This window comes from Lissotriton helveticus, chromosome 9 (assembly GCF_964261635.1).
Source record: "Lissotriton helveticus chromosome 9, aLisHel1.1, whole genome shotgun sequence".
In the NCBI taxonomy this organism is placed as follows: Eukaryota; Metazoa; Chordata; class Amphibia; order Caudata; family Salamandridae; genus Lissotriton; species Lissotriton helveticus.
This window is the reverse complement of record NC_136070.1, coordinates 461,399,584-461,412,112: the sequence shown is the minus strand read 5'-3', so window position 1 is coordinate 461,412,112 and position 12,529 is coordinate 461,399,584. Positions and strand designations below refer to the sequence as shown.

Below are 12,529 nucleotides of genomic sequence, written 5' to 3'. Positions count from 1 at the left end.
GCATTAGTGAGCAGAGGATGCCTCAGTCCATCCAGTTTTGAAAGCAGCTGCCTTCCTCTCGTCCTAGCCCTCAACCAAGCAAAAAGATAGACTCCTTCCCCCAAAGTTTGCATAATGAGCAATGTTGAAATTCAGATAAGAGTGAAATCTTTTACTTCATCTTCAGTAATAAACCATGCACTTCTTTGGGCACATGGTCTACGTTATGTTGAAGGCCTTAGGCCAACTTGCTAGAAGGAATAATGAGCGACACATAGCATATGTATGCAACTGACCATGGGCATGTGCGCACAGCCTCTTTTATTGGCAGGGTCACCTGATCAGTGACTCCTGCGGTGGATGGGTGTGGGTTGAATGTACAACCCCTCAGGAATGGGGGTTGCCTTGTTACGGGACCATAAAGACACTACTGTCCACAAATGTAGGTACCCTTGTGTTTAATTTAAGCCTGTATACCAAAAACAATTGCATACTGTGGTGCACGTGCTTAGATTGATTTTCATGTAAGTACGATCGTCATTGTGCAATAGGACACATAGATCTGTACGAAAGCTCAATCTTGATGTCGAAGGTGGTACCACAGTTAACCTTTTTTTGTAAAATGCCAGAAAACTTTGGCATCAAAGAGCTAAATTGTATGGGTAACTTTAAACACACAACTCTACCCTGGTGCAGTGCACTTATGCACCAATTTTTGTCTACCCAGCTCAAATCAAATTTTGTACAACTTGGTCTGTGCAAATGTCATTGCAAAATTACACTGTACTGTTGGGAACTCTATGTAATCAAGACATTTGATAGCCAGAATCACTAAATTAAATCAATGCAAATTGTCACTTAGCAGTTCTGATTTGTAAGTCACGGAGCTCAACGAGTTTATCACTGGCTAAAAAGACATGCACTTGTATAATTATTTAATTACTATGTAAAATTTGTATAATTTTGTTGCAAAAGTGTGTTTTGCCAAAACAAAACATAAAAAATTAACATGTGCCCAAGCTTTCATATTTTTTCCTCAATGAGTGGACGGTTTTTATAAAGGGTTGTGTCCTATCCCACTACACGTCTACCTTGCATTGAATGCCTCACTATATGCTTTTCTTGTAGTTATTTTTGCTTTGCCTTTCATGTCTCCTTATTATAGACCAGCCTCCCCAAATAGCTGCTAATGCGCTTCTAGCATGTTTCACCACTCCCCTTAGCAATTCAAAGCAAGTACAAAATCACAAACTACTAACAAAACTTCACAGAAAAGAAACGGCGGGCAATAGCCTCCTTTTTGCCTCAAGTGCCCACCCTTACAGCCTAATTCAAAGCATCCCCTATGGGGAATTGCTAAGAGCAAAAAGAAATATAAGCAGTATGGAGGAATATGAAGCAGAAAAATTGGTGATGATTAACCGGTTTAGTGAGAGAGGGTACACTAAAAAAACAATCAGTCAAGCCGTTGAAAGAGTTAAAAAGATACCAAGAGATGATTTATTGATACCCAAACAAAGGTTGTTAAAAGATGAGGAAAACACGGTGAGGTTCATCACCACCTATTCAGGTCAAGCTTATAAAGTTCGCCAAATCTTGACTAAGAACTGGCCAATCTTAACAACGGATGCATTTCTGAGTCAACATGTGAAAGATACCCCACAGGTAACCTTTAGAAAGGGGAAATCGTTGAAGGATGAATTAAGTAAAAATGCAATAACGACTAAAATTAAAGCAAATAAATCAGGCTCAGTAGGTTTTGAGTGCTGTATGAAATGTAAAGCCTGCAAAGGCAGTAACAACTGTAAGAAAATTAAGGTACCGAACAGTTCTAGAATTTTCACAATCAAAGGGCCCTTTGATTGTAATACGGAATTTTGTGTCTACTGTCTGATCTGCCCCTGTGGAAAATTCTATATTGGAAGCACGAAACACAGGGCGAAGATCAGGATATTAGAACATAAAAGGGCAATTAGGAATAACAATGAACAGTACCCTGTTGCTTGCCACTTTAAGACATACCATGACCAAAATGATAATCTACTTAAATATGTGGTACTTGATGCAGTCAATCAATCCGTGAGAGGGGGAGATAGACTGCATCAATTGAGAATATTAGAATCGAGATACATTGTTGATTTTGAGACGCTACAGCCGATTGGGATGAATTGCAATGAGGAATTAGCAGTTCATCTGTGACATCATCAGTAAAGTAGAATGGAGTAGATGCAGTCCGAGCACTTCTTTGAATAAGTTTTTATTATGGAAATGTAAATGAAAAACTTCTCTTTTTAATATTTAACTTTTTAATATTTTTTGCACACATTTATTGCTATTTGTTCTTCTTTTTGTTTTTACAGGAATGTGGAAACTAATGAAACAACTTGGGACACTGTGGAATCGTGAAACAGTAGAAACACTGTATTTGTCCTTAGAAAGAGCGCCCACATGGGCTTATAGAGATTAAATGTACTTAAGCCCACTGGGGCGATATGAAATTTATACCAGCTGAAGACATTGAAAATTTGGTTCAAGCAACATGTATATGTGTGGGATATTGAACAATTGAATATAGCCCACTGGGGCAAGAGTTAATGTTCACAATAGATAACAACAGTATATTATGGTGCTGTAAAATGAACGCGTGCATAATTTAGAACATTGCTGACCACTTAAAGATGTCTGCCGAAACCAATGAGTAAAGTGACCAGTATAGTCCTATTTCTGTGCAAACTAATCTTTATGTAAATAGCACCTAGCACAAACTGTTTGTTTTACCGTGACCAAGCCTTAGTGGCGAAACGCGTCGGTAGGCAGCCAGACTCTGTGCCTTAAATAAAAACACTTTAAGCATCCAAAAGCAGCCTGCGTGTATTCTTCAAAGAAGGAGAAAACGAGGAGAAATATATATATATATATACACACATACATATATATATATATATATATACACACACACATACATATACGTATGAACCCCCGCAGCACAAGAGGTCTGGACGCTCTGGTCTGCTCATCTGGGCTTCTTTACTTTGATTGTGGATACAATCTCGCCCAGTACCCGCCACGAAGCCTGGAAGACACAGCGGTTTGGTTGTACTTTACTTCCTCTTGGGTGACAGGGATTTCCTTGCCGACCCCCGTGATGAAACCCAGGCAGAAAGGTTGTTGCGGTCTAATGCAGGGGACTCGAGGAGACATTGGATTATTGTTTTGTCCCACCTTCCTTCTTTCTTCGAGGCTGTGCCTGTCTTCGATACCTACTCCGTGTTTGTTTCCCCGAGAACATCTGCTTCCCTGAGTGCACCATACAGAGGCATTCTGGGCTTTGTAGTCTTTGTCCATGGGACTACATGGGAGAACCCGATGACATCAGGGGGCGGAGCAAGATGGACTACTCCAACATCGAAACAGGTTTGCCTACGCCACAGCACAGGAAGCAGTAGGAGAGGAGCGCTGATGAAGGCACACATGCCGAAATGCATTCGCCCGGGACTCTGCTTTTAATAAAGTGCTTCCTTGAACCCCCTGCCAGGGTCACTGTTCTTTTTTTCGGAGGAGAACTACTGCCATATATATATATATATATATATATATATATATATATATATATATATACACACACACACACACACACACACACACAACCACTGTATAACCACTGTTTCTTTCATTACCCTGTTATAAATAGGTTTTTCCTCTTTTAGGTATCTCCTTCTTGAATAATATGTTATTTACATATAAATGTTTAAATAAATGATGCACATGTATTGGTCCATTTATTATTTACTGCAATATGATAATTACCTTTGCTTGAATATATTCCTGTTATTTATTATGAATCAAATTCTCTTTTCTGGTAATTGTTTAAAATTATGAACAAGGTTTCATGACAGTTGACAAATTCAGTTCTCGTAAAACAAATGTAAACAAAGTGCACAGTTCCGCTAAATGTAAGTAAGTGAAAGGGCATTTTCTGTTAATATTTTGAATAGTTCAACAGTGATCAGATATGTTATATAGATTAAGAATGGAGTGTGAGGAGACAGAAAGAATCTACATACCAGAGACTCGAGTCAGATAGCATTCAGAACCATATCACCTTTCTGTCTTTGAAGGCTACTGGGTTGCAGGCTCAGCCTTCACTTGGCAGGCCTACTGGTATGCCTGTCTTTGCAACAAGAATAGCAGATGCTGCTATTTTACTAACACTGGCTTTATTGTTTAGATGAGGTGTGCGGATGTGATACAGTTTTTAAACTTGAATAAGGTCTTTTGTTTGGTGTCAAGATAAGTTTAGTTAGCCAACGAGGTGAGATTGACATAATGAACGATTTTACCAATATGTTAAAATTGTATATGCTATTTACACTTCTGGTGCATTAATACATCATAATAGTTACTATTCATATTATGTACATTAGGATAGGGTTTTGATTAGTAAAAACATCTTTAAAATGTATACCTTTTTTCCTAGTGTTCCTGAGTGTGTCTTTCCATACTCAAAAAGGGTTTGAGTTACACTAATCATCTCTGTGATAGCTCATGGAAATGGTTATTACCTGAAATATATATCATTGAATTACTGCTCAGAGGGCTGTGGGGTGGTTGCAGTCCAATTAGCTTTCTTACTAAGGTTGGAATACTGAAAGTCCTTAGTGACACAGGGTTTCCTTCCCTTTTTATTTTTCTGTACTCATGACGAAATGAACACAAATTTATACCAAATTACATAACCCTGTCAAAATAAACAACAAAAGGTAACATGGAACTCTTACATCAATGGCTATAAGCAAATCAAATATTCAAACTGAGTAGATTTTTATTTGAATTCTGTTGGAAGTAGGGTTTCTGGTTGGCAGAGGTATGCACCCTGTCCAAGCAGGAACCACAATCCTAGTCGGAGTAAGACAGATTCGCACCATAAATTAGCCTGTGCTCACCCTCGGGCATCTTGGAACAGAGCAGGCAGGCTTAACTTGAGATGCAATGTGTAAAGTATTTGTGCAACTCTTTAAACTGTAAAACAGTGAAAACACCACAAAAAGACCCCACATATGTTTAGCAAAATAGCTTATATTTCTATGAATACAACAAGACCGAAACTGCAAAAATCCAATAAGTATAAGTGGAGTTATGCATTTTTAAAGAATGCATGAATATATAGTGCTTAAAAGTTTAAACCGGCAACTTGGGAAATCTGGTTGCGCTTGACCTGGGTAAAACCAAATGTTCAGGCTGACCGTGATGGAGTGTGGGTCGGATACAGGGACCAGCCTTTGCCCGCTAAAACAGTAACTTGGATGTGTCGAGCTAAAAGACAATGCGAGGACCGAGAGAGATGATGTGTCGGTTCTGAGCTGCACCACGCCAAAGATGCGTCGAGATGTGAGAAGTACCAAAGCAATGCACTGTTGTTAAACCCCTGTGCTGTAGGCGAAGCGTACAGCACAAAGCGATGTGCCAGAGTTGTGAAACTGAATTTTGCAAAAAAGTAAAGCAAGCACATATGCAAGTAAACTGGAGACATGAGACTTTACTGAAAGTAGAAGTTTATGAGTGTCAAGTGCCAAGAAACAAAACTTTGAATAAAATTAGATCAAATTAGGTGCACAAAAAGTAGTGCTCCAACAGGAAGACACACTCCCATCACTGGGACTTGCACTGAATCACTGCCAAATGTATGGCATTTAGAGTGAGTAAACTGAGCATCAAGTCCATGTAAGGAATACAATTTTACAATTATTCCCAATTGAGCATCGAGAACTGCTGCAAAACACCTGAAATGAAAGGTCACAGGCCTACTGGGCATATTTAGCAAAGCAAACAAGTGGAGCATGTGGGGCTGTCTGACTAAGAAATCAATGCAGTACAACAGGATTGAAAATAGTCTTACATAACCCATATATGAATATGTTACATTTACTTCTCACAAATGCTTTCCCATCATAAGGGTTAGGTCAGAATGTTAATTTGAAATCTGATTAACATGGAACTTGAAAGGTCCGTAAGAAGACTCGTTTTAAAAAAGCAGTTAATGTTCAATAAAGCGCTTCAAATCACACTTCTGCCCTGTCTAAGCGCTCACAAAACATACAATTAAAATAGCAGCACTCTATAAGAGACTCATTTTTCCAAACTGGATCTATGATCGATATTCTAAGCATTGGGGTATAAGCAAAATACTTCTGCATCAACACCCTATGTAGTTTGCCAAAGATAACACTGCCTCTCTTCTTCTCCACGCTCGCTGTAAACATGCCCTCTACAAAACACACAGTGAGCCCCAAATACAGGGTTAAGGCATATTCTTCCTCACTCACCTCACAATAGAATGAAACCATTCTTAAAACACAAGCCACGCTTACCTGCCGTTCCTAGAGCAAGCTCTTAGAGGAGACCCCCTCGGCACCATCAGCTTGTTCAGGCTCCCTGTCCCATCATGACCTCACTGAAGACACCCAAGCAGCAGGAACCCAGGGGTTCTAAGCTCCAAATATGTCCTTTCTCACACTAACATCTAGATAGCTGCACCTAGAGAAGGTGCTGTATAGCAACTCCGCCTCTATTACTCTTGGAGCTAGCGAGGGCTACACTTATCCCACATTAGTACCTTTATCTCTGCACTAGGAGTAGATACTATAGAGTAGCTCGACCCCTCAGCCTCTATCTCCCTGGGAGCTGGTGAGGGCGTCACTAACCTCACACTAATGCTTAGATATCCGCATTGAGAGTGGGCGCTACAGATCAGCTCGGCTTCTAGCCCCTAGGATCTAGCGAGGGCATCATTGATTTCACACAAGTGCATAGATATCTTCATTGCAATCAGGTGTTATAAACTAGCCCGTTCTATATCCTCCAGCTAGCTGGCGGGCGCCACTGATCTCACACTATCTGTTGGATTGAAATAACTTGTATGAGTCTTGAGTATGATAGCCCGATAATGTTTGTTATCTGGCACTCCTCAATGCCAGCTTCTCAAACTGAAACAAAAACCGATGAATGTATGGACACACTACTCTTATCAGTCAGAGCCAGCCCTCGAGTGACCCCGAAATTCAGCATCAATGATCTTCATTTGTACAGAGTCCTATGTGCACATTTGTGCTGTGTGCTATGTACACATTGTCTTCACATACGGCCAATCAGCAAACGGTACCCCTGGAACTGACACATAACTGCTCCATTCTATCATCCCAAAGAGGCAAATTCAAGCAAATTCAAAGTCCACTTTAAATTCTCCCATACAAAGTCCAGTTTAATTTGTAAATTAAAGCAGGAGTCGTAAAATGGCTTCCGAAAGTTCTGTGTCGTAGCAAGTGTGGCCTCACCTGTTTGTGCTAAGAAGACCGTGCCGCCCCAGTGACTATCAGGCTGAGCGGCTTGTGGCTGGGCAAAGAGCCATACGAAGGTGTTGATAACTGCAGGCTGAAGGGATTCCTGGCCCGCTAGGACTGGCCTCTGATGGTGATGAAACAGTTTTCAGTGATCAAATATGCACACGGTTGCCAGTTGCCTCTTTGCTTTAGTTGCTGGGCTCCATGCTGCCTCTCTCCATATCTTCAGGCAGATGCTGGCGGATGACACATAGTGTACATCTGGACCACATGGGGAGCCACATGTATGGCTTGTGAACAGAGGGTAGAGTGACTGACAACAAGTAGTTGTCAGTCAAAAACAAACAGGGAAATAAATGTTGTGGAACTGTGGGCTCTGGTGATACAAAGCAACAACTTAGCAGGGTTCAGGCAGACATATACCTTTGCAACAAGTAGCCTTGCCATGTGACCGGCACATTACTGCCTGGAAGAGCAGGGATAAACACTAACACAAAAAAGTGTAAGCTGCGTGGTTCGCGGCAGGGCTGGATCTCTATGATCACTCACAGGTTCTTAACCAATGAAATGGTGGGTAAAGAGACTAACCGTATGTCATGTCATTGACTGACACTGCCAACATCAAATTACTGTATTGTGGGCGGTTCCAAATTGCGAATGTCACTACCAGTAAGCAGTGTTTATAGGAGGGTGACCTGAAATATTTCTCTATTATATTTTCTTTTTCATTGCATTTGCTCCAGCACAAAACGAAAGATTTTTAGGCCGGACTTAAAAACAGCCCATAGTTAACCGGCATTTACGCTAATATTACTTTATTGACATGAAAATCTGGAAGCAGAGGTCTGATGAGGTCAATATCCTCACAGGAGAATTTACAATGTACGTGACTAGGGAGGGGGCTCTTATTAATTGGCTTGTTGCACACATTCAAAGTAGTTTGTTTTAATACATTGTTAGTGCTTAAAGGGTAACTTTAAGAAGAAACTTTTGAAAACAGACGCTGCACAAAAAGTAAAAAAAAAGGCAGACCTTCCATAAAAAAAAAGAAATCAATTTAATAATTATTAGAAATTGGAAAATAATATCAAAGGATCATGATTTAGTTTCCACAAGGAATAAATATCCCAACAGCTCAGAAATACACTAGCATAAATAATATCACTAAATCTGATGAAAAGGTGTACCAGACATTATTATTTTGTTCTTATTGCAATTCATACAGCAGCCCCTCACCTCCCTACATGTGCCTGTGCGTGCAAAATTTGCGGAATTTCTATGCTTCCTTTAAAATTAGAGCTGTTACATAGAAATGTACCCCGCTGTTCTATTTCAACCCCAGTTCTCGAATGTTTGGAGAAATAAAATAATATTTTATGATTTCGTGGCCTAGTGTTGGCAAGCATGGCGAGTGAAAACACAGCCATGTCGCTGCGGATGTGTAAACCTCGTCTGCATGCTGAGTAGAGGTGGTAGGGAGGTGAAAGATGTGTAGCTTCAATAGACAGAAAGCCGGGCAATCAGAACAAAAGTTCTCTAGAATTAATTCCATTTATGTCATCCAAGAAGAAAAGGTGCTCTTACCCAGCTGCTTTGGAAACTGACTCAAGGTCATTTGGAAGCTCCAGCAAGTCAGTGTGATTCTTTTCAACCTCCTGCAAAATAAAACAAAAAAACGAAACAAAACAGATTGGTTACAAATTCAATCCACTACACCATTTCCCATTTCTCTTCACTCGAGTATGAAGATTACGGACACCAACTAATCCATGACCCATGCGCCACCACAATCTTGCCAATAAACTCATCTTTGGTGGCACAAATTATTATGACTTTATTCTGAACTTTGCTCCTGGTGCATGCTTTGCGTTAACCGTCCTTTCCTATAATATTTTATAGAATTCTGTACAATCTGTAGACATTTCATTTCATATGCTGTATTAACAAAAAACAAAATAAAGCCCACCTGATCTTGCTGACCCAAGTAATAGGCATCACAGATCCAGATGTTTGCTTGGGAATTCTAGTGAAGCATTGCCTTCAGAAAAGCAGTGGAAATGCCTAAGTAACTAGGTCACATGTTTGGTGAATTTCACTAAAAACTAAGATTGGCCCTAAAGAGTGTGCTTGCTCAGTTCAGACAGATTCCAAAGACATTAGAAACTCATATAGGACCTCTACAGTTTCTTGATAGAGCTCAACCTTCAATTAGAAAGAAGTGCAGAAGGTGTGAGTTTTTTGGGGTAGTTTTGAAACTCTTTTTATTAAATGTCACGAACATTTAAATATGAGTTGTTCAACAAAATGTGCATTCTTCTCGGTGTAGGTCGTCATCAATGTTAATCAATACACATGTATACCAACCTTTGAAAAGCAGAACATTTCTGCCCCAACAGGCCCTTCCGCCCACCAGTTCGTAGCCTTTCCCAAACGACATTCCACAGGCTTTGATTATGCAAAGTTCCATGTGCGGTTCACACCTCCTTAATGGCAAATGTAAGGGTTATCATATAAAGCGATTATTATGCGAGTTCTTCATTGTCAGAGCTCATGTAATGCAGCTTGGGAAGCCATTTTTCCAGGAAATCATTGCTTCTTTCACAAGTGACATCACACGGTGTCTCATATGTTCCCATGGCACATCCTCATTGTAGCAGTTAACTTTTTCGTACCAGGTTCATGTTTTACTCGTTGCTGCCACTAATAATTAAAACACCAGTGCCCACTCCCAACCCTGCAATGCTTCCATTGTTTCTGGAAATGGGCCCAACAAACATGTCTGGCGATGCAGGAATAAGAAGTCCCATAATATGTATTCAGGCTTAAAAAAACTCCTGTCTTATTTGTTTATTTTATCCATAAAGTTTTATATAGTGAGAACATGTCCAGAGTGGGTATCAGAGTGCTTTACGTGAAGGGGAAGTAAGAGATAGGTGTGAGATCAAGAACCAGTCACATATACGAACGAGGTACAAACAGAGGATTGACAAATTAATAAACTTGACCTCCATAGGAAGTCAGCAATATAGTAGTCAAATCAGCAAATAAATAACAGATATAAATAAAATCAATAAACAAGAATGGTGTGATGTTAGGTCAAAAACTTGTTCATCAGAAATGTTTTCCCTTCTTTTTTGAAGCGGGCGTAGATGAAATTAGGTGGAGATCCTGAGGTAGAGTCCACATTTTCGGGGTGATACACCAGAAGGCTTTGTAGCACGTTTTTTGTTTTGGGGAAAAACTGGTTTCGGTAGCAGAGAGCTAGCACTTCGCGATGCTCTGCATCCCCCCCAATAGTTCTAGCATCTGTGCCAAAAACCTGGGAATCATGCACACAATTTTTAGATTTATCCCTGTCTCATATGGGAGCTAGTTCAGGGATTTTAGATCTGGGGAGAGGTGATAATTTATTTTTGTTGCAGTTTGGCGGCAGTATTGAGGGATGCCCTCTGAGGGGCCAGCTTGCATCTAGGCAGGCTTCAGAGTGAGGCACTTCCTTAATCCAGCCTGGGCAACACAAGAGCTTGGACCGCTAATTTAATCACATATTTATAGGGCCACCCAGAGGTCTACTCCCCCTGCCCCAGACGTGGTCTGTAGTACCCAGGAACATTTTGTTCAATTTAATTTACAAGGGGTTAGGTACTAGCGTGTCACTACTTTTGGAGGAGGGTACCCTATGTAATACAGATTTCTTGTGCCTCATTCAAGTCCCTCTACATTCTCCCCCAAATTCCTGTCTTATTGCTCTGTGTGTGATTTACACATATTTCTATTTCAACGACCCAGTGGTGGGCAGGAATTGTTGCCTCTATCCTACTAGTTGGGTAAACAGCTCAATGTATAAGTTGTTAATACAGCATGTACAGTGGAGAAGTGTGGCTCAGTGGTTAGAGGCGGCAGACCCGGAAGCTGAGATCAGCCGTGGACCAGGGTTCGATTCCCCGCCTCGGCGGGTCTCGGGCTCAAAAATTCCACAGACTTGACAATTCTCGCTCCGGTGCCTACTCGACTCACAGGGTCACACTCTGCGACTCTGGGCAATAGCTTGCTTAATCTCCACTACGGCCCCTCGCGGCGGGATGCCTGGCTTTCACCTTGTGAATACCCTGCCGGGGTATCTCTCACAGGGGAATACCAGGACGGGTTCCCTAAGCAAGCGCCTTGAGACCCCTGGGTGAATCGTGCGCTATATAAATCGAAATACATACATACATACATACATACATGTTTGCAATTTAGGTAATTTATACGTTATTTTTAAAGTGACCTAATTTGCCCATTTTCGAACTGGTACCCAATGGTCTGACATTCCTCTTCCCCCTGCTTTTTGTAGCCACCTCAAATAGAAGGCTGGTGTACAGTCTAAAATAAAGTGTAAAGATGTGTGTGGTGAAAGATATGTTGCACATTGCCTTTCCTGTACCATTAAGTCCTATACCATGAGAAGTGGTCCTGTGGATTTGGTTGTAGTATATCCTCAACAGTCCACTTCTTATGAACATCTGTATAAAGTCCCAGAGAGCCCTTTAACTACCGCATAGTCCAAATGGAGCAAGTGCTTATTGGAGTGTGTGCACGGAACCATATCCCAACAATAGTTAATTAAGCTGCTGTGTAAAAATTAATTATGATGGGGAATTGTAACTCACCTTGACTCACTTTCAATTTTAATAGTTTTCTCAATAGCCTTGGAAGTTTCCCTTGCCACATAAAATCTAGCATTTGCCTCCAAAGGGCTGCGGCAAAAAAATTCTATAAAGAATTGGACCACCTGAAACAAGTACTGGGATAGAGGTTATTTTTCAAAGCTGTAATCTTCCTGGGCAAGGAGATCTATAGATGCGTCAGTCCTCAGTTTCTCCTTCACAAGCCTAGCACCTTAGCACTATAAAATGCAGTCTTCTTGTTTGCATTTCCAGGTATTTTGCAAAATTCACAGCTATTTTAAATGGCTACTTGATTTGAAGTACTAACCTTTGGCCTTTTCCAGTTAACTGGCATAGCAAACACATTCTCTGAATTGATGTACTGACAGGACACATCTAAAAAATCTTTCTACAACTGTCAGGGGAGCAGAAAAGAATCCCGCTGCATCAGTCAATGCCAGATTAAAATCTAGAGCAATGTCAGGCAGTTGACCAAGAAGCATGGATTACAGTTGGTCAGCAGACATTTTAAACCCACCAGTGTTGAATTCATTTCAAGGATGG

The 12,529-nt window shown here is 40.7% G+C and overlaps 1 protein-coding gene across 2 annotated transcripts in view; it reads right to left on the bottom strand.

Annotated features, from left to right (window-relative positions):
* Nucleotides 1-12,529, bottom strand: part of LOC144781426 (inverted formin-2-like) — a 363,383-nt gene that overhangs the window by 59,797 nt on the left and 291,057 nt on the right. For both annotated transcript variants that reach the window (XM_078660278.1, XM_078660277.1), the window contains exon 16: nt 8,901-8,971. In XM_078660278.1, the coding sequence (XP_078516404.1) occupies nt 8,901-8,971 (71 nt within the window). The remainder of the gene's footprint in view (nt 1-8,900; nt 8,972-12,529) is intronic.